Raw genomic sequence first — 22,774 nt, 5'->3', positions numbered from 1 at the left:
TGAGAACTGATTTGAAAAGGAAAATGGACAAAATGTCGTCTGTCTCCGTGAATAAATACAAAGATGCTCGTGTAGAACTGGTGATTTCTGCCGAAACGTTACAAACAGACTCGTAGAATCTGGCTCCAACGCAATCATACGCCCAAAGGGTGGATGGAAACTGCAAATAGTGTAGAAAATGTCAGGCAACTTTCAAACAGAATGAGCCACGCCGGAGACACTAGGGAGCTTGTATACACGCTCCCTAGTCCTAGTGGGATCCCACTCAAATGACATGGAAGCGACAGGCGGGTCATTGTGATGTTTACCTTGGTTAACCTCTGCCACAATCCCAGATCTAATCTGCACACGCCTGCGTGTGTGTGTGGTGTGTGTTTGTATGGCGAACCTCAAGTGCATTTAAGATCTTAAATGCATGGTGTAACTGGGGCCCCCCCTGTAGGTCCTCCACAGTTTGTTTGTGGAAGGAAATGAAGTCTCAGTGGATTGGGGTTTCCTAGGCTTGTCACTCTCTGTGGCGTGAAGGCAGCTTATCTGCGGCGCGATATCTGACGAGGAGCATGAGCAGAGTGACTGAATCACACCTCCAGTTTCCTCCATTACCTCCCGGACAGCTGTGAGTCCGCAGAAAGCAAAAATCCAAATGGGCGGGTTGTGCCTTTGCTCAAAGGGAGGGAATCCTCCGTCGCCCCTGTTCTCACTCACCCTGCAGAGTTTGAAAATCTAAAGGCTGTGTTTTTTTTAGAGCGATAGCAATGGCTGATGAACTATATGGCATTACATTTTAGGCATACAGGAACCACTTTGCAGAGGTAGAACAAAGGATCTCAATAAGCAAAATCCCAATAGAAAACATTAGGGATATAACGCAATCATTAGAGTTCTTAAAGGGGCAGTATGATGTAAAATCACTTTTTGTTAGCTTTACATCATGTTATCATGTTTTTCTCTCATCAAAAGCATACCTGGATTGTTGCTTTGATTCTTTCATGCCTGGTTTAGGAATCCTTTAATCTCCCGCGGCAACCATTCAGCTGTGCAAAACGCCTGGGTGGACCTAGCACAAGTTACCAAGCTTCCGCCTCACAGAACAGCCTTTTCAAGCTCCTTCAGACTAGCCAGCAGCAATTAGCAACCACCTGGTGGACCTGCGCATCTGCTGAGCTCATTATAAGAGCTACTGCTCAGTGCAATCCTGGTAAAAACGTTGATGAAGGGTTAATAGCCATGTTGTGATGACTTCCTGTAGGCGGAGTTTCAGAAATAGCAAGAGCTTCTTAAAGAGACAGAGTCCCAATTTCAAGGGTCAAAACTACAAAGTCAAATTTCTTTTAAGTCACATATGATGTATATAGCATTTATTTTTTATAACTGAAGGTAACATAGTTACTTGATTTTGCTATAATGTGCCACTGTATGCCTTGGAAATACATAATACTGCCCCTTAAAAGTTTACAACTTTAGTTGATCCATCCTCACTTTTTAAAAGCTACATGTGAGCTCTCACTGTCTGACGAGGAAACTGACCTTTTGAAACCTTGTCATAAACTTTCCGATTGCTCCCCAGAGCGTCTGAAAAGGCCCTTTGTCTCAGCGATCGGGGCCCATCCCACAAACATCCTCCTATTTGACCATTTGAGCAACATGATGTTGCAGCACCAACCACCCGCTCGCTCATTAAAGCCATGAAACACCCAGAGTAACGCAACAGTAACACATGTGTAAATCACTTTGTTTGTGCTTTTTTAATGGCTACCAATTTACAAGTGTTAGTCAACAAATGGACCCGGCTGAATAAATCACGCTACAGCTACAAAACACTTCAATGTGTACATGGAGGTTTTTATTAAACAGCTACGCCAAATACAATCGAGCAGTAAGCTCATTACTGGTGAGAAGCTGGAAGTGAAAACAGAAAATTATCTTCAGATGAGAAAAGCTGACTAGATTTGACTTTAAACAATTACTGAGCAATTACTGCTCTGTGGTAAAAATCAGACATTCACAGAGGAACTGACAGAGAAGCGAAACTGGAGGATTTTTAGCTTAATCGTCTCCGGTTAGCTGGTTGAAAATGTACAAATCAGACCGTTTTCTGACCCAGGAACTCATAAAATGTGAGTTCTACATGTAAGAAGCTACTTAATAGGAATCTGCCTTTTATGAGTACTTTTTACACTAGTCTGCGGTTCCATGAGGCTGCAGGAGAGCGAGAGAAAGCAGATCAGGAAGGCTCACAACAAAGATGCTCTGCTTTGTACGTCAGCTTTCAACCTCCACCTCACGTAATATGCGGCATTTAGAAATGCTGGGAGCCTTTTGGAATCAGCATTCATAGAATGTACACTGGGATATTGGTATACTGGTATTGCTAGCCAAGCTAATCACATCAACTGCTAATATAAGATGCTAAAGACAGATTAGCATCTAAAATATCAACGCAGAGACAGTTTTGTTTGCATCTGTGGACCCTCGAATTTTCATGGTTCAGGATTTACAAATTCACCTCTTTACTGATTTTTCCACGGAATGTAACGTCATGTTTTGTAGCGAAATATCTGCAAAAAAAATTGTGTGGATATTCTGCAAATTTTGCTCCATATCTAATATGGAGTCTTTTAGACGTGCTCCAGTTGTTTTTGTGGAGCATATCTAAAATATTTGACAGGAAGTTCAGCTCGAGAAGTTGAAATACCTCAATGCCATTGGCTGGTGTTTGGAAAGCAGCTATTTATTTTCTGTCAATATATCTTTTTGCTCATTCATGGATATTAAGATATATTTGTTGTTTGAATTATTGAAATAGGCATTGTGCTGGTTTTAGCTTTTCATGTGCGCTTGTGATCCCTAACCTCAGTGACTCCCACTAAACTATAAATGATAAAAGACTAGAAAAACATCTTCGGCTTCAAATGTTTTACCAAAGGGTCAAGATTTTACAAAAATAGGACGTTGGAAATTGGCTACAAAAATCTGATCGGTGCACATTTCTAACAAGTGAGCTTGTTGTCATGGAAGCCATACCAGATCAGGGTTTCACACACTACATTCAAATCTACAAAAGTTGCACAGGAAGTAAAAGTACTGGACATTATGATGTGTAAAAGAAAAAAAAAGAACATGCTGAGACTCAAATATTTGTCCAAATCACACCACAGATCATTTTCATTTTTGCTTGGTAACTGTTTACAATGAAACCTGTGCTCCTTCAATTGTAAGCTAGCGTTAAATCTCTCCGGAACGCGTTGAACTGGCTCTGGTTTCCTGGGCGACACAGATCTGGTCGGAGCGGAAGGTGATTTTTTTTCAAAGGTAAACAATCGTGATGCGTCACACAGGCGCCAATCAAGTTCGAGGCCGATGTGCGAGAGTGGTATACACAGCAGCGAAGCCATTCAGGTTCAAACAATAAACACCCGCTTTCCCGTGAGACGGCACAACAGACAGGAAGAAAACAGATTGCCCGCCTGACACCCTGTCTCAACGCACTCAAACAGACAGATGGCGTTGTCGACGCCGCTCCTTATTCCTCCGTCAACATGCATCTCTGCTTCAGCTTCTCCCGCCGATCCCCTCCGACGCCGACGCCTCTCGTTCCTCAAGCTGCTGAGGGACGAAGACACCTGGTTGAAATCAAACTGTATTGAAATGCCACAAAGTGTGTATATTTTCTCAGAGGGGGAAGCCACAGCGGGATGACCCGGGGTCAATTCCATCAGCGCCCCACAACAAAGGCCTGCGTTGAACGTACACGCTTCACAGATGGAGAGCGAGGGGCGTAGCTGCCCCAGCGCCTTTCAAAGAAGAACCTCGCCGTAGTTCTTCGCTTATTGGCATGACCAATAAGCGTATTACATCACCGGGAAGGCATGCGCTCCTGCGCGCTGCTGTTACGACTGCAGAAATGCCACTTACGGGGAGGGAGCGTTGTATTTCCGGGCTGTGACATAATGGAAGCGCTGAACGCGTGGTGATTGAGGGGATGAACGACAGACTCAACCCCTTTAATCACGTCTGTAAAAGTGACGTCTTCATAGGCTGAAGTCAGGTCAGGGTCGTTCCGACTGTGCAGGAGGAGATCTGAGTCGGTGGTGGATGTGGTGCCACATCACATGACCAGAGGGCAATAGACGTCGCAGTCAAGCAATTGTCCAGTATCTTGAAAATATTGGTCTAGACCAGATCTGTCACAATAATTAATTTTGCTGGATTATATATTGTCACAGAAGTTATTGCGATAAACGATAATATGGCTGTTTTGAGGCTATTTTCAAGTAATATATTGATAATGGCATTATAGTGCATTCTCAAAGATTAATAAACTTTAAATTGCAATGAACATTTGACACTGGAACTGGAAGACATCTCACATATCCAAAATAAACAACAGAAACAATAAATAAAATAAACTATGAAGTCTCTGTAAACAAAACTGTCCTTCAAATAAATGAGCTAGTTGAGACCAAACATTGAAGACTGAAGACTTTTGTTATCCAGCTTTTGGTAGAAAGAAGAGAAAAATGGTAAGATATGCTATTGGAAACAATTGAGCTCATTTTAATTGATCATGCGATTAATTTATTGCTTATGGCGACAGGCCTAGTCTAGACCACATTCCACAGTGAAAACTTATCAGCTGTCACAGTTTACATCCGGCTCTGTGGACATAATCAAAGATAAGTAACAATTGCAATCAGTGACTCGCTCCCTTGCAGTGGTGCAGTAAAGTGTCGCGACAATGCAGATGAAAGCAAACAGCCCGATGATCTGGATTCAAAATTCTGCTGATAGATTCCTTGGAATCGCTTATCCCCTCCCATGTCTGTGCACATAAATTAAGAGGCGTTCCGCGGATCGGGGGAGGTTTGCACAGAGAGGTAAATCACTCCGGGATAACCTTCGTCTTGAAACCTTCCCAACATCTCGTATTTCTTAAGGCTTCTCAAGGCAGAGGTCACGAAAGCTGAAGGAGGAGGGGGACGAGTCAAGTGATTGTTGAGCAAGAAGTCAGAATTGGACACAATGCCAATGTACACACTGATCTGGCCCTCGGCGATGATACTACAAGACAGATGAAGAGGCAGATATTCACATGTTATTTTTCCCAGCAGAGATAAATAGTCTTAAACAGTATGAAGTCAGCGCATCGGCGATGCTAAATGAGACGAATGAGAGAACCTGCCTCAGTCTGTTGAAGCTAACGCTCAGTGGCTAATAAACACCTTCTAAATATACTTTGGATCCACCGGTCTTTTAACCAGGAGCTCCCTTCTGAATACAAGGTTGAGTCCTGTCTGTATGGACAGGAAACTCCAACCCTGATCCTTAAGATCTACTGTCCTGCAGGTTGTAGAGTCAACCCTGCTTCAACACACCTGAACCAAATGGATCATTAGCAGGCCTTTGCCAAACTTGATGGCACGTTTCAGTTATGTGATTTGGCTAGGTTGATGCAGGGAGCCATCTAAAACCTGCAAGACAGTAGATCTTGAGTACTAGGACTGGACACACCTGGGCTAGAGGTGCACTGATTGCAGTTTTCTGGCAAATCACCGATCTACAAAAACACTCTGTTGGACCGCCATCGTGCCTCTACCATCAGGTTTAGCAGGTTTTCTGGGGGAAATCCTGGTGGTTCAGGTGGCCTGTCATTTCCTCATAAGTTTGTACCAAGATGGGCTAAACGGCGAGATGATAAAAGCAAGAGATGATATGGTTTTATAGACTACTACTACTACTGTAAATGTCTTAACAGTTTCTCCCTGTCCTGTCTGGTGTGACCCTTGGTCTTCGTAAGGCCGTTATTTCACTGATATCCTCTAATAAACCTCTGAGGCCTGTAAAGAAAAGCTGAAAAAAAGGTTAAAAAAAAGTACACCAAGGAGATTTACCCCCAAAACTAATGGCTACCAAACAAGATTGAGTTACTGTACTTTGGCTGCGTCAATAAAAGTCCCTAAAAGTCGGCGCGCTCTTAAAAGATACATGACATTCCTTTCTTCTGTTGCCAGTATCTTCTATATCTGCTCTGTTTTGCCTGCTAACCAGACTCTGAACCAGGGTACAACGTCTCAGTCTGGCTGCTCCGCAGGATGAGAATGCAGATCGGCCTCTGGCTCATGACCAACATCAACAAAAATCAAGAAACACTAAACTGGGTGTGGGGAAGCGAAGGAAAGAGTAGAAGCAAAGGTTGATGCACGCCTGAAAATGAAGAGGTAAAAACAGGCAAAGCATTTTTTTTTTCTCTTTTGGACCTCCACTTTCCTGCTCAGGCTTCTGTAAATGATTACCATTCTCTTGAAAGCCACCATAAAAGATCAAAACAAAAGAAGGCAACATGAGAAACATGGAAACAACCGACTAAATCCTCCAACTGAGTTTTCTCAGAGTGAGACGTCGGTTGCTCTCTGTGATTTGGTGCCTTCATATTCCCTTGATGTTAATAGAAAAAAAGACAAAAACAAAACAAAGATCACGGCACCGGGCCCCTCCCCGTGTCCCGCAGTCCTCAGACCGCGTTTAAACCAAGAGATCAGACATCCGTAATCTCTCATTGTCCCGTGCCCGGGTTTGACGACAGGGCCATATCTATAGTGGCCCACTTTAACAAGCCGGGGGCCATCTGCAGAGTCACAGATGGCCCCCTGCGCCGGGCCGCGTCTTACAGGTTCCCACATTCAGACGGAGGGTTAACCTGATGGGAGCTGGTGAGCTGAAAGAGAAAACCACACACGGAGCGAGGGCGAAGAAATAAAAACAAAACACAGAACACTGTTGTAGCTTTAGCTAAGACGTTGTAATCTGCCCGGGTATGCAGCTGGGTATTTATTGTGATTGTAAGCTCTGAAAAACACTCCAGCAAATTTTTTTTTTTCACAGCATATCTCCTTGTTCACCCCCAGCTCTCTGTCTGCATGGATCTCCTGAGAGCTGCAGCATATGCTCCCGATTACAAAGTGTTATTCCATCAGAACCGACCTGTCTTTGATCCACCTTGTCCGCTCCCAGTTACCGCTGCAAACTCTGACAACGAGCAACTCTCCAAACCTGACAGTCCACTGGATGGGTGATTCAACTCAATTCTGAATCGATTCTGGGTCACGATTTGAGTCATAAATTACTTTCATTTCAGAGACCAATTGACAAGAGGAAAGGTCGTGTAAACAAATCTAACATTTATTTAGGAAGGCAGTATTGTGTATTTTCCAGGCACATAGTGTAATTTTATAGCACAATCAAGTTTCTATGTTACCTTCAGTTGTTATAAAAATGCTACTACATCAAATATAACTTAAAAGAAATTTGATTTTATCATTTAACATCGTGAAATTGGGCCTCTGTCTCTTTAAGAAGCTCCTGCTCTTTCTGAAACTCCGCCTTCAGGAAGTCATCATAACATGGGTCCTTTATTAGCCATGTTTAACAATGTTTTTACCGGCGTTTCACTGAGTCCTAGTTAATATAATGAGCTAAGCAGATGCTCAATTCCACCTGATGCTTGCTAATTGCTGCTGGCTAGTCTGAAGGAGCTGAGTGGGGGAGTCGTTGGGGAAGGCTGCTATTAGAAACTGTCCTCGCACTATGTCCAACCAGGTGTTTTGCACAGTTGAATGGTTGCCATGGGAGATTAAAGGATTTCTCAAACATACATAAAAGAATCAAAGTAACACTGCAGGTATGTTTTTTAATGATGGAGTATCATTATAATATTATGTAAATCTAAAATAAAAGTCAATTTTATTAAGACAAATCTCTAAGGTTCAATACTGAAAAACACCATATAAAATTTCACCATTTTATAATAAAAAACCCCATAAAAACATGTTTAAACTACCAGTATTGGGTTAGCTGCTTGGCTTTTCAAGAGTCATTCAAAATATAATTTTACAAAAATTAAACAGAATTCATTCAACCATATTGTGAGGCAATATACATTATACTCTCAAGTAGGGGCAGCAAAGATGTACAACTTAAGCGCATTCTGAAATCGATTTCTGACCTTTCAGATGGATTCAGAATGATCAGCACCAGGAATTACGACTACTTTTCTACACCTCTTCAGCCCACCCTGCCCAAGCTAACAACAGCTGGCTCATTGTGGGCCAAACGACACAACAGCTTTACGATGGTAGCCGAATGGAAAAGTTTTGAACGAGGCGTTTCCGCCAGGGGCCGGTGCCACGGTGGCGTTCAGTCTCCGAGGGAAGGAGCAGCTGGGGCCCTAAAACAGACACGGGGGCCAGCCACACTTTGAGGACACATGTAGTGAAAGAATTCGAACCAACAGTCATGAATGTGCCCTCCTCCCCGAGTGGCTGTAGCTGGGAAACTACTCCCCTCACACAAAGCGCTGCCAAGGTAACAGCGCGGACATTAAAGTGAATGGAGAGACCTCCCATTGATGAATGAGCGCCGCCACAGAGAACTCTGTTAGTAATGAGCTGCTGGGTGATGAAGGTACCAGACTTCGGCCCAGCAGGAGAGCTGTAATACTGGGGAGGAGAGAAACTCCCAGCTCTAATGGACAGGTGCCCACCCCCGACCCCCTCTGGAACGGTAAACCGGCCCCTAAAAGTGACTCAGCAGCCAGCTAGCTGGTGTGAAGGCCAGACCTTTACCTCTAATGTTAGGCTGCTTAAGGCAGCCAGTCATTCAGAACCCGCTTTTCATTTCATCTTGCCTTTACAGTCTGTATCATAATGCAGGCATGTTTCTGTTTACTTTCTCTTCAGGGATCAGCGGCTTCTGTAACGTGGCAGGTGGGAACTCATTAGGACGGAAATCCCTGCATGTCCTCCCATTCTCAGAGCTGTGGATACAGATGCAACTGCGTGCAAAGCAGATTGTATGCTGCGGTTTTTGGGAAAGGCCGAGTTGCATTTGAGCACGTTTGACGCTAACATGTAGCAGAGTTTAAATGCAAATGTCACCCGGGCTGCTTTGAAAGGATGTCTAGACAAATTTGTAGTGTGCAGAGACGAGGAACAGCCTTGCAAAAAAAAAACCAACAAAAAACAGATAAACCTGGATTATTTACCTAATTTAAATTTAAAAAAAAAAAACTTTATTCAGTGGTGTAAGCTACAGTAACAAACAGCCACTAAGTATCCAAATGTGTTTGTAAAACAAAATAAAAATAAAAACAGAGATATTTGCTGAAAGGCTGATTTTCAGGCCTGAGCAGTGACTGGTCGGTTGGAAGTAATCCAGGCTTTTCTCAGATCAGTGAACGCACCACGCCTAAGAACCGAGTCGAGTTGAGCCGAGCTGGTACCAAAGGAAAAGAGGCAAACAGTGAAACAAAAATCTGTACCTCCACAAATAACAGGAAGGATTCCTGTATTACATTAATGATGATTTTATCCTTTTGAGCTCGTCAAGGAACATGTTGGCCTTGGAAAACACAGAATTAAAGGTCTGCATTTTCAACATGGCAACCAGGCTAACCTAGTTGGCTGCTAAAATAAAATGCTAAAGAGATTTTAAAATGTCACCTCTGTAATTATTTTAGCTTTGTTTAAAAGAAGTAGCTTTACAGCACCTGCTCTCTCTCGCACACCCTGTGACATCACCTCTGCTTCCAATATAAATAATGAAGGATAGCTAGAAAGATTGCTTACATTGTTTATGCAAGCAGTTCTTAAAGACGCATCAGAATCAGCTAAAGTCAACATCGGCAGAAAAAAACTGGAGAAAGAAGGCAGGCAGCACACTGATGTGTGTATCTTTAAAGGACAAATACTAAAAAATACAGTTTAAGATGAAATTATTAATCCCCCTAGCATATGTAGGTTTATAGTACCAATAAGGGTTGAATTGGTCAATATTTGTCTTCTGAATGGAGTTAATATTAGGATTTTGGAGAGGCTATGCCAGAGTGCAAACTTACAGAATCAGCTTAGAGAATCAGTGGAGGGAGCTAAAGATTAGGGCGATGGCAAGGAGACCTTCCAACCTCAAAGAGAGTTCACCACTGACGATGAATTATCAAAACACCAGTTAAAAACATGTACAAAGATTGACTGATCTTTTGCCAACAAACATTTTTCAACTGACTACAGAGAAATGAATATTTTTTAATAAAATAAAAGAACTTTTCCTTTAAGATGGGCGTCTTTTGAGAGATGCTCGTCTCATTCTGTATCAAAAACAATTTTTCTGGTTGAGTGAAAACATTTCTATATCTAAATCTTCTAGTGTGTTTGAATAACATAGTGCTTAATCCAAGAACTGTAGACCGTTCTTCTGTAAAAAAGAAAAAAGAAAAAAAAATCACAGCAAACAAAACAAATCTACACATCTGGTTAGATTTTAGCCGGAGTCCTAAATGAACAGGGTGTGCCTCTGATGAGAGACACCTTCCACGGCGCTTACGAGCCTCCAGGCTGGCAGCCAACACATGGGGACTTTCTCGGCTAGTAAGGACCCAGGCGCACCTTCTGGGTGCTTTCCTCCTCGCCCAGCCCGACAAGCTGCCATCTCCAGAGCAGTCAGAGAGTAAGAATACTCCGTTCAGACTCCACAAAGTCCTTGATCCAAAGCAGGGTGACCCGTCCGTGAGTCCTGTGATGCAACCGCAGACACTGGCCCTCGCTTTTCCCATGAACGGCTCGCCATAAAAAGTTATTTCCAGCAATTATTTCTCATGGGGTCTGGCAGTGGAGACAGCCGAAACTCTGGAGACCGGGCGGGAAAATGTCGAGACCCACTCGCGAGCGACCAAAAAGGGCTTAGCACTGTGTAAATGTATTGTAAAGTTAACGTTGGGGACAAATTACACTCATCAGACTTTATGATTGCTTTTCGAAGGAAGAGTTGAAAACCTGATAAACGTTGATGTGATCCAGCGTCACACAAAGCCAGACATGAAGTCTAAACTTTGCAGCGACTTGCTCTACAACAAATGGATCCTGGTGTAGAGAGGGGTTGCAAACACAGACTGGGCAACGCATCACAAGGACCGTTCAGCAGCTTTTGATGGATGATAAAAATCTGTGTTTGACCAAAAATATCGTCTTACTTTTTTCCTCTACTCCTCTTCCCAGCCATCAATGGCGCTCATCAAGTGGGTGTTACCCCTGTTCTTGATGATTGACGGACTTTGCTATCCCCTGGCTTCTCGGGTGTACGGTAAACGTACTTGCAGACTCTAATGGCGGATTATGTAGCAGTTTGCCAACCTGGACGGTTCTGGAGTGCCAAAACGGCGTGGTATGTCAGAATCTGAACAGATGGGGTGCAGGCCTTTAACCGTTTCTGCACCGTGCCTCGCAACAATGCAGCGCCTCATTCAGTCCAGTGCTTCCAGTGCTCAGATGTCAGTGGAAGTCCCCATCAGCTCCCCAGTGAGCAGTGAGTCTGTAGGTTGGAAACTGGATCTTGAGAAACAACTTCTTGGAAATGAGGTGGTGGACTTCTTGTAAAGTCTCTCTCTCTCTCTGTCTGTCTGTGTCATGAGCTTAGTGAAAATGGTCAGACCGAAACTGAAAGCTTTATTGGGAAATCTAATGAATTCTTTATTTTGAGCTGGCGGCATTTTGACTGCTGTGATGAGCCACAAGCCAAGAAAACAGAAAAGCTTGGATTCTGGATTTAGAAAGGCGCCCGGCAGGTGTGTGATTCAGGTACGCATTAGCCTGGGGAGACTGAATCAAATATTAATCAACGCATCTTCACGCCGAGCATGAAAGCACCGCTTTTTAGGGTCGCTAAATGTTTCAAGCTGAGCACTGTACGAGGAGCATAATGGAGGGCAGGTCATCCATTTTTATATCCCAGCACTCTAGCCAGTGGGGCTGCTGGGAGCAGGACTGGCTGATTCCCAAAATAAGAAATTGGGAGAGAGAGATAGAGAGAGAGATAGAGAAAGAGAGAGAGAAAGAGAGAGAAAAGGGAGTGTGATAGAGGCCGAGAAGCTCAGAGAGTGAGAGCTTGAGTGAGAACAGAGTATAAAAAAATGCCCGAGGGAGCCGAGGCACAGAAATTTCTGGCAAGGATAAAATATGAATGTAGATGGTGAGGAACTGGTCCCTTAAAAAGGAAGGCAATGAAGAACGAAGAAGCAAAAGTCAAACAAAGGTGAACTTGTTTGGGTTGTTAATCACAATGAAGAGGACTAGGAGGCAAAAACAAAAATCTAAACTATGTAAATCTGGACTTAAACTATTTGCTTATTCCAAAAGCAGACAAAATCCTCAAAACTCAGTCACTGAAGCAACGTTTCACATTCTTAAAGACTTCTTCACATTCAGAGGTGAAATAATCTGGTTTGATAAAGCTTATTTCATGTTGTTTAACTTTCACTTTCACTTACTGCCTGACAAAATCTTGAGAGCTAAATATTCTCGGCTGAGCTGGTGAAAGGATTTTACTAGGCCTAAAACATGTGCCATGTCACGGCCCTGCATGACGGCCAGCTTCGCTGTTCTTCGTCATGCTTGTGCCAGTGACGACACGCTGGTGAACTTCTGAGAAGTGGAAATATAAAACTGTGGCAGCTGGCTCTACAGACAAAGTTAGAAATATTTTGAGAGAGAGCGTAAAAGTGACAAAACTCGGCGCGCCGAGACGTCCGCATCCAGGTCACTGATGCTCATGTAGTGAGCTACATGAGCATGAGCTATGGGATGTACAATTCAATGTAATAATATATTATCTATCTATATATATATATATATATATATATATATCCCAGATCTCATGCATGTAGCATGAGCTACATGAGCTACATGACTCCATGTAGTCAATGTATGTAGGTTGGGATCGGCCAGTACCGACCCACATAAACCACCGGAGCTAAAAGCACAAATCAGTGTGACAACAGAAAGCCCACAGGATGCTACCAGTACAGCGGGAAGCAGATAACAGCGCGGAAAAAAGAAAATAACTTGGCCTTAAGTGAGAGAAGTTCCGGATTTTTTTTCCCGGAACCCCAATTTGAACTCGACTGGAGATTCCTACTAACTGAGGCTCTCGTTTTAGAGTTGTTGTTTTGGCTAATGCAACACCACATGCAGAGAAACTGCAGAAGGAAAGTCAAGGCAGCAGTAAAACATTTCAGTGACAGTTGTGGCCAACATGGCTACCACTGCTGTCTCCACCCCATGCTTCAGCGTTTCCCTCTTAAATGGCTCCTTGGTGAGGGAAAAAAAAGAAGGAAAAAAACAATCCAAATTGCAAAATCTCCCAGGCTCTGCTTCCACACTGTGGGGAGAATATTTCCTATTAAACTAATCTTTTTTATGTGACTTTGCACATTAATGTAATGAATAAACAATTCAAACTTCGCCGCAAGTGAATGTGTTAATGTGGCATCGGCGTGGTAACGTTTACTCCGTGTGTTTTTCTGAGGACGAACGTTTCTCGTAAGCCTGTTTTCATCGTGTGCAGTAATCCAAATCTAGACGAACCTGTTGCTCCGGTCGGATGATCGGGATTAAGATGGGAACAGGCGGTTTTAGACGGAAAGAAAATCTAAGTGCCAGAGGAGGGAAAAAAAACCCACCTCAACCCTAAACCTGTGAAGTTATGTTCACATACCCTGATATCCAACAGGTGCTTCCCATTTCTGCAGCAGTGACATGATGGCAAGATGATGGATGAAGAGGCTCTTTCAACTTTAAAAGACTCAACCTGGCTGGCGTGTGTGGCTGTACGTAGCGGCGTGGAGGGGAGGGTGGTTCACATTCCTCCCAGATCCCAGTCTAAACACCTGCATGGCAGAGACTACGGAGCCACATGTGCTTCCTTCCTGGGATTTAGCTTCAATATCAGTTTCTGTTCTCTGTCTGCTCGGTAGAGTTGCATGAGGGTGTCTTTGAAAAAAGTTTAAAATCCCATGACGGTGGTGCGTACGTAAAACGTTCTACGGTTCACTGCTCCGGTTTAAGTTTCTGTTGGGAAGAGTAAAGCCTTTTAAACAGAGCAGGCGGTGGTGGGGGGGATTTGCTTACCATAAAGCTTTTATTTTTAAAAGCTGTGACTCATCACCTCAGATCCTTTATCTCTTGCTTCCTACTAATTTCCTCCAACAGTCAGGAACAGGAGAGATCATAGAACAGGTCTTCGTTTCTTTTTTAATCTTCCTTTCCTGATCCAGAGACGCGTATTCACTCGCAGTTCTATTACATAACCCTTAAATATGCCTTTGTGACGGTGCCGTTAGTCGAGGGAGATATCGAATAACCTCAAGTATAGAGGCTGAGGGAGGAAAGGGAGCTGGCGCTAGTAGAGCGAAGTGCTTCTGTCTTGCCGCGGTGAAACAAAGAGCCGTTTTTATGGTTTCTTTGGTCCATCTCGGCTGTCAATATTTCTCCAGGTTGCCACGGAAAGGAATGTGGCGAGAGGTAGTGAAACACAAACTCCCTGAAGTTAAGATCTGGAGAGCAAATAAATTTGATCTCTGACAAAGCAGGAGTCGTTTCTGCATCAGCATTAGGAACAGCGGCTCCAGATGGGGGTTGGACTGAAGGCTGAGCAGATGGCGAGCGGCCAAAAACAGAAAGGAAAAGGGGTTTATTTCACGTGGCTAAATGCTATAGATGTTCAACCGATACAGCCTTATCACGTTCGATTCGATACCGATATTGCAGCTTGGAACATTGGTTGATAACAATATTGGGGATGGATAAAAAAATGAATGCAGATGTAGATGTTGGCATCTTTCTTACCAAGATGCCAACATACCTGGTAAGAAAGGAAACAGTGTGGCAGAAGATTTAAGACAAAAAAAAAAAAAAAAAGACTTCAACAAAGTAGCCGCAAAGTTTTTCATGGCTCACTTCGGCTCCAGGCAGGAGTAACAACCTGAACCAAAGGCTTTGTTTACTTTATTGAGTTCACGGTGGCAGTTCAGTCAGACCAGACCCTGCTCTGTGTCTTGCAGGTTTGCTGACCTGTGGCCAACCGATATCATGTCAAAATCCACTCTAATTGGGCGAGCAGGTCTTTAAAAGGCCAGTGATAAGAAAAAAATGGGGGCGGCCATGTTAGAGCTTTTGTGTTTCGATGGTGTGTGTATAGATGGGGGTGAGGAGGTCGACAGGCTTTTAAGGTCAGTGGGTAGATGACTTAGCCCCCCCAGACAACCCTTTTACTTTAGTGCGGACTTTAATTATACCCCTGGTGTTTCAGTCCCACACTCAGAACTACATAAACATTGAGTGATGGGGAAATGTTTCCAATAAGGGTAAAGTTTACATGTGTGGGGAGACATTTTACTTCCACACCTCAGGGCGTTGAGGCATCCTGTCATGACCCATGAATTCAGCAACCTTGAAAAAAAAAAATGAAAAAAAAAATCTCCCATTTCCAACAACAAACTAAGACTCGTCATCCTCTGAAGCAGAATCTCTTCTCACACAGGCACCGGCAGAGAGGCGCCTTTTGTCCAAATGTTAGCACATTCACCTGAAAATATACAGGCGGCGAGCCAAAGGATTAGAGCTGACTCAGGAACACTTGTTCTGGTCAATGGTCTCACCGCAAGAACGCAAGATGTAATAAGTAACACATTTCTCTCAAGCGAGGCATTGAAACGCCTCACCCTTGATTTGAATGGAATGACTCCTTTAATAAACGAACCCCGGCCTCTCGTTTCTACCCCCTCCGACCCTCTAATGACACAAGCACTAAAGGCCAATTAAGGGAAAAAGGTCCCAGAAGTGAAGAAGCAGCCGTGTGGTTTCCTGGCCACTGGATTTCTGGAATGCTTGACCTGAAAGAGCAGTTCAGCAGAAACCGCCTGGATTTGCTGCCCAGGGGATCCACCAGAGGTTCGGAGACCCTGGTTGGTAGGAGACCTTCAATCCTGCACGGTACATCAACAGTGCTTTTAATATTTCATCAATGCATCTGCTTTAGTTCAAAATGAAATGCCAAAAGGAAGCAGCAAGGAGTGACATCAGCTGTATGACAGATGAAAGGAAAGAAGTTGCAGCATCAAGGCTGGCTGAGGTTTTCCCACTGCCTGCCTGTGAAGGGGAGGATGGAGAGGGAGGGCGCAGGAATGACTGAGCAAAGACTTTGAAATCTGCACTGTAATTAGCAAGGCTAGTATATCAATAGCTGGTTGCCCAGACCTGCAGAAGTATGCAAATGGTTCTGTTAATGAAAGAGAAGAGAGAGCTAGAGGCTGCAGACCCAAGTTACCTTTATCATCTTCTTGGTGTGAGTTATTAGAAGTCTTTGAGTTTGTTGAACTTCATAATTAGGTCTGCACAGACGTTTTGCAGTCTCTAAGCTGTGAAGGATTTTCTCTGTGAAGATGGGTTCACTTCTGGAGCTCCAGAAACGTTTGTTTTTAAAAATCCAACCAGTTTCCCTGTCCCTGCTGAGGCCTGGGCATACTTTATCCCAAATTTAGAAATCAGCTACCACTAACATAGACCCGTGACGGAAACTACGTCATTTTGTTCACAGAGAGGCATCCGCCTTCCAAATTCGACCCCAGGCCTGGGTCAAACTATTTTGTCCGTGCAAAGTGTTGTACGATTGGTCAGAAATTTGTTGCCGTGTTTTATGTGAAAATGTACTCGAACATCAATGTTGATAGTCTGCTTACACTGTGCGGTTTTTGTACCAGCAGGAGATGCCAATACGATTGAGGAGTGTTTGTCTGACACTGTGAGGACTTATATAAATTTGGACCGTTTTTCACAAAATAACTACTACAACAATAAAACTGTGAAATGGATAAAAACCCCTGGAAAGAAACTGAATCGGAGGAGGCTTGTCTGCAGAAACGTGGGGCAAGCGCTCTCTGACATTTTTTGGTAAAAACCAAAATAGATGATGCAGGAAGGAAGAGGGAACCCAGCAGAAATTTTGCTCAATACGTACATTTGAAAATGTGCAGTTGAATGACAAAAAGTCTGTCTATGCCTATGTCTATGGATAGGGGTGTGACGTACACTGAAGCAGAAGGGTTGTCGCCTTTCATGCCGTTGGTTGTAAGAAGTGTGTGTGCAAAGGCAAATGGCCCGCAACCACGACTGCGTATCCTGGTTGCGGACAAGCGGTCATAACCACGAGACTGTTGGGCTTTGGATGAAGTTTCCGGAGCTTTTTAAAGTATAGTATTATATGACATTGGGGCTGGTTTATTGCGAGTGATCTATATTGTGCTTTCTGCCACACACGGCATTTTGCATAAAGTTAAACATAAAGTTTTGGTCTGATCTGACATATTTTTGTGTGTTTATTACATGTCTTGTGGCGAAGCACAAATGGATCTACTTCAACAACAAAGACAGATGTGCAGAACGTCTGACTGATATTTACTAACCGATATGACGCCGTTAAATGCGAATTTCATTTCCCTCACTGACAACATACATTAACCGCAGCTCTACGGATGACTCCAGCATTGACCGACACTGGCCTCGGATAAAATGCACATTGACTCATCGATGCGGCCTCACTTAGCACATCCAAGTCCCAGTAATGGACAGACTGGGTCAATCAAATTCAGAAGGCAGAGTCAGCAAGCGAGCGTGCTTTCCTGTGGAGCGGAGAGCAAGCAGAGCTACCGCCGTCCGCATGGGGGAAACTCTTGATTTCCAGGGCGCTGAAGCTCACAGAACTGCTAATGACGGGGTAGAGAGTAACTGCAGCGCATTATCTGTTGAGGTTCAGTCATTTTTCATGAGCTGATCTGGTGGATGGAAAACAGTGCAAAGGGATGCCCTGAAATACCTTCAAGTAATGGAGTGAGAAACTTCCTGCTCCCGGCCCCACATGTGTAAATCATTGATTCTACGTGCTGAAAACTACTGAATGACATTAATGGGCAATTACAGGTGTTGCCATGTGACTTCAGGACAAAGTTCTCAATTGTTTGGTTCATTTTTTTATACATATTTCTTCAAGAAGACCTAGTTTTCTTAAGAAAAGTTCACCGAAGAGTACTCTTACAAAGGAGGAGGCATGTTTCTGGTGCTATACTCTTAAACGTGAGGTCATGAATTTTCTCCAAAAATTACACAGTAAGGACATATTCATACTCATCCTCCAAAGATAGAAACAGCTCTATGTCACCCTGACTTTTACAGTTTTATGGATCATTTATGTTTCACCGCAAATATGTCTTATCACAAGATTAGACTCTCCTTTTTCTTTTTTCTTCACTTAATGGCTGTGCAGAATCTGACAGCACGCCAGAGGTATGAGGAATTATTATTGCTCTCCTGTTTGCTGTTGAGTTTAACTCGGTTTGAGCTGCATAACTACTGTTTTCCTGGGGCACAGTCTGCCATGAGGAATGCGCTCAAAGTGCCAGCCATGTGCTGCGTGACCAGAGAAGCCAGAAGGCCGCCAGCGTTACGGCTACTCCTCCAAAACTGAGCCAGGGTAACCTGAAACCCGGCTAGAAACTCCAAGGTGGGACAGTCTGCCTGAAGAGATCTGATGGTAGTCCATGGAAGATGTTGATGGGGTGTCATGGGAGAGCTGTCCAAACATAGGGCGGGGAGGGATATTTGCCAGGCGCCAGGTTTAGTTCTGGTTTGGTGTGTATGAGGGAAAAAGAGAAAGGATTAAAGAAAAGATGTTTTTGGCTAGCTGAAAGTGCACTTCTTATCTTTGTTCTCATATTTTTGCCACATTACAACAACAAAGTTTCATGTATGTGGAGAGTTTTATGGATGTTGTGGGATAAACTAGCAGCAAGTACAGTGGAGAGAAAAACACCCATTGTCTTCATCAGTCACATTATTAGTATACCAGAGTCAACCTGGGAGTAATTTATTCAAATCAAAATGGTCTGTGAAGGACTCAGACAGAGGTATGTCAGAGAACATCAGTGAAGAAAGAAATGGAAACTGTCGGTGTTTTCACACCTGATAGTCCAGCAGAATCAGTTCGATTTGGGACCAAAATTGCAACATTTAGTACATTTTCAGCCGGTGCTGTTCGCTTTCACATTGATCTGTGTCAGACCTGTTCCCCTCCTCGCCTGTGGTGGCGCTGTACCAAGGACAAGAAGAAACCCTCAGAAGCAGACACTGAGAGCAACCTCCTTCTTCACAAAATGGAAACAGAAATGAAGTAGCGTCAGATTTTACCAGCTGTAGGATTTCTCTTTTGTTTTTGGTAAAAGACTATGAGCCATTTCTCCCTTTAGCGCTAGACACACAGGTTTGTTTGGCTGGATTTACCCAGAATGCTGTGAGCTATAGTCTGGTTCCTGCTTTTGGAGCGGTCTCCACTCCGCTCGCGTCCGTATGTGCATTCGAATCGTTCCAGAGTTCACTTTAATCAAACCTAAACCTAGGATTTTAGAGTTAGCTTTTTTGGTCCTCATCAGAGTTCAGTTGCGCATTCACATCTCCCCAAACAAATTGGACTTTCTAGATAAACGGACTATAGTTCGATTAAAGCAAAATGTACCGAGAACACACTTGGTAAGACACAACTCCAACCCTATCAAGACCGTTTTACGTGCCAGTTAAGGGGAGTGTTGTCCTGAGCTACACTGAAGGGTTTGGATCAAAGAAATGTCATGTTTAGAATGGTCCAGTCAAAGTCCAGACCTTAACGCTACTGAGAATCTGTGGCAAGACTTGCATAATAGCCCTCACAAATGTTCTCTCCCCAATCTGTCTCTTTGTTTCTTTGTTTTTATCAAAGAAACAGGCAAAACCTTCACACTCTAGACGAGCAGAGCTGGTAGAGACGCACTCCAAAAAGACTCTGTAGCTTCAGCAAAAAGTGCTTCGTTAAGTTCTGACTCAATGAAACAGGGCTTTTGCTTTTACTTTGAAAAGGTGCTGTGTATCCGGTGGAAGCGGTGAAGCAGATGTGACAATCTACATAAATCAACATCTTGGAAGAAAAAAACAAAAAAACAAGATGTCCGCCTACGTAGATTTTACCACATGGCCTTCGGCTACATTTAACTTCGCCTCAAATGCTGTTTATCCGATGCACTCCCAGGCTAACTCCATGTTACCTGCAGGTTGTTTATGACAACGAGCAGCTCCAAGGCTTTAAACAGCAGGTTTAACATCTGCCTGCTCCTTCAGCGTGATAAACAACTCCTCAGCGGTGCGTTCTTCTAGATTTCACCTTGTGGACGTGTCGCCCCCCCCGCCCCACCGTGCCTCGGACTGCTCCACTCACACCGATTGTCATTCAGATGAGACCGGGGTTCTGTTGTTAAAGACCGCGCCTGACACCGTTGCAATGAAAAGAGCAATTAAAAGCAAAAGGGGGTTAAACAAGAAAGAAAGAAAGAAAGAAAAAACACGGCACGCGAGATGATATCGCATCCAGAAATCCATTCAGAAATTCAAGGCTTAACCTTTCCACACCCTGAACGTTGCATAACGTTTATGTATACTCTTCTAGAAATAATTTTGCAGGTTTCCTCACAGGGAAAGTACTCACAAACAACAACTGACAGCTCTGAAATCAGACATAAACAGTCTGCAAGACCGAACAGAAACGCTAGCGGCCTGCGTATCACCGCACAACTATGCATGCAAGCAAAACAAACCGGCAACTCGCTGTTGAAATAAAGAATCTCGGCAGACTGCGTACTGCAGTGTGTTTAAATTGGCTTTAAAAGGGGTCAGGCTTTTCTTTTCTTTTTTTTCCAAAGAGGAGGGGGATTGCAGTATAAAGCTATCCATGCCACACATAAATACCTCAAGGCAAAATTACCCATTTAGAGACCACAGGAAGCAGGGGTCTGGGGGAACGTGCAAGGGCTTGCTGAACCTAAAGTGAAGTGGGTTAAAATCCGCTGGGGTGTGTCCAAAGCTGTGGACGCCGTGCTCACACACACACACACACACACACACACACACACACACACACACACACACACACACACACACACACACACACAAATACACACCTTTATAAATATCCAACCGCCCTCCCATGGTATCAGGGTAATGAGTTCCTGCCAAATCGGCCAATCGAACTTCACCGTATGAAGCAGGAAGAAAGAAGAAAATATATATACTACTGCGAGGATTAAACTCCTACAACACTACAGAGTTTGACTTTGGGCAGCCAGCCTGAGATATAAGCAAACTAAGCTGCTGTTTAGCATCCCAGGCCAGCAGAAAGAATGCTCAACTTCTCACACGGAAAACCTTCAACTTTTACTTGGCGCTACGTGGAATGAGCCTCAAAACTTTATAAATAGAACATTTAAATTGCGGTTCTGCTTGTGAGTGTAAGCAAATGAAACGGCTGCCGGAGCAAACAGACTGGTATTTATGGGCTGACTTGTGTTTGTTTGACTTGGGAAATCTATGTGAGCGTCCGAGCATTTAGAGGAGCGGAACTGACCTTTTGACCTTTACATTTCAATTCACTATTTCCAAACACAACTGATTGACACCATATTTTCTTGATTTAAATAAAAATAGCGCATGTGTCTGTGTCTTTTTGTGACCTCGGCCATTTTTTTAATTACGGTAATATTAAAAGAAAAACGCAGCAATAACATTGCAAAAACATTTGAGCTAAATCCGAAAACCTTTTGATAATGTTATCACTACCAGTTTTTTCCCAATGTTTTTGTTGTTTTTTTGACTGAGAACTAAAAAAAAAAAACAAAAGTCTGACTTCTTAGTACAATCCGAATGCACCATAACATCAGTACTTTTTAACGCTCAGAGTTGAAACATATAGCTGGAAAATTATGTTCATAAACCCAGGGAGGGTGTAGAGGGGTTGGGGGGCCGGGCGCAGAATCAAACTCTTCTCCAGGCCCCGTGTTTTATTGGACCGGCTCTGAGTTCTGATGAAGTTAGAGGGAAAAACAGAGGGCCAGTGGAAGCGCGTCCCCGCACGGAGCGAAGTGCGTCATTTGGCAATGTTAGCTGACACATGCTTGTTATAAAGTCACAATGACAGAGCTACTGAAGGACGTTCTTTGGAAGAGAAACAACAGCGTAATAGCTGGTTTTAAAGAGCTGCTGACAGGAGGTGAAGACAGCGTCATACGCCCCTGCCACTGAGCCAAGCGTGAAGGAAGGAAAGACTGCTGCGACAGAAAATAACTTTAAAAATGTAAACGTGTTTCCGAATTAAAAAAACAAAAACAAACATAGCTTAGCGAGCTGAACCTTTGTACAGTGAGCTACATTTGTTAGGTAAAGTTATTTAAGTTTTGTCCAAAAGTTGTTAAAGAAATTTAAAAAAAATTGCGTCCTCGTGCAGGGTCTCTCCTGAGAGAAAGAAGCAAGACGCGCGCGCCGTGCGCGAGTTGGAGCGGAGTACTCACGCACTGCCTCCTGTTTGGGGTCCAGCTCGGAGCAGCACTGCTGGAGTCGGGTGATTTTCCCCTGAAGCCCTCTGACCCGCTGGTTGGTGGACGCCAGGTCGCTTTCCAGCTCCTGGAAAATGGAGCAGGCATGTTTGGCCAGGTCCGACAGCTGCCGCAGGGTCCGGGACAGAGCCACGTTACTGATGGAGACCAGGTCATCGAAAAGCAGACCCTCCTCCTGCTGCTGCTGCTGCTGCTGCTCCACCACCTCGCCTGGGCTCCGATACCTGCACAGTAACTGGGGCTTCACGGCTCTTTTGGCAAATGGCATGTTGTTGTGGAGAGGAGTAGAGGGGAGGTGGGGGGTAAGAAATCCAGCAAAAAGTCACCCAAGTGGGGGCAGAAAGCTGCTGCGTCCCCTCGCTCCCCCTGGTCCAGCCGTTCGGAGCTCAGCTGCGGCTGATGCCCCCCATCCCTTTCGTTTGTCAGGGAGAGGACTGGTGTGCTCCTCGCTGCTGCGCCGGGTCATCTGCTGCCCTAATGCTGGTG

The 22,774-nt window shown here is 44.0% G+C and overlaps 1 protein-coding gene across 3 annotated transcripts in view; it reads right to left on the bottom strand.

Moving 5' to 3' along the window:
- Positions 1-22,774, bottom strand: part of nhsa (Nance-Horan syndrome a (congenital cataracts and dental anomalies)) — a 72,896-nt gene extending 50,122 nt beyond the window's left edge. For all 3 annotated transcript variants that reach the window (XM_028027183.1, XM_028027186.1, XM_028027184.1), the window contains exon 1: positions 22,244-22,774. In XM_028027183.1, coding sequence (XP_027882984.1) covers positions 22,244-22,556 — 313 coding nt within the window. In that variant the 5' untranslated portion in view covers positions 22,557-22,774. The remainder of the gene's footprint in view (positions 1-22,243) is intronic.

The sequence above is a fragment of the Xiphophorus couchianus genome, chromosome 9 (assembly GCF_001444195.1).
Source record: "Xiphophorus couchianus chromosome 9, X_couchianus-1.0, whole genome shotgun sequence".
Classification (NCBI taxonomy): domain Eukaryota; kingdom Metazoa; phylum Chordata; class Actinopteri; order Cyprinodontiformes; family Poeciliidae; genus Xiphophorus; species Xiphophorus couchianus.
Note: the sequence above shows the minus strand (reverse complement) of the source record. Positions and strands in the feature narration are given on the sequence as shown.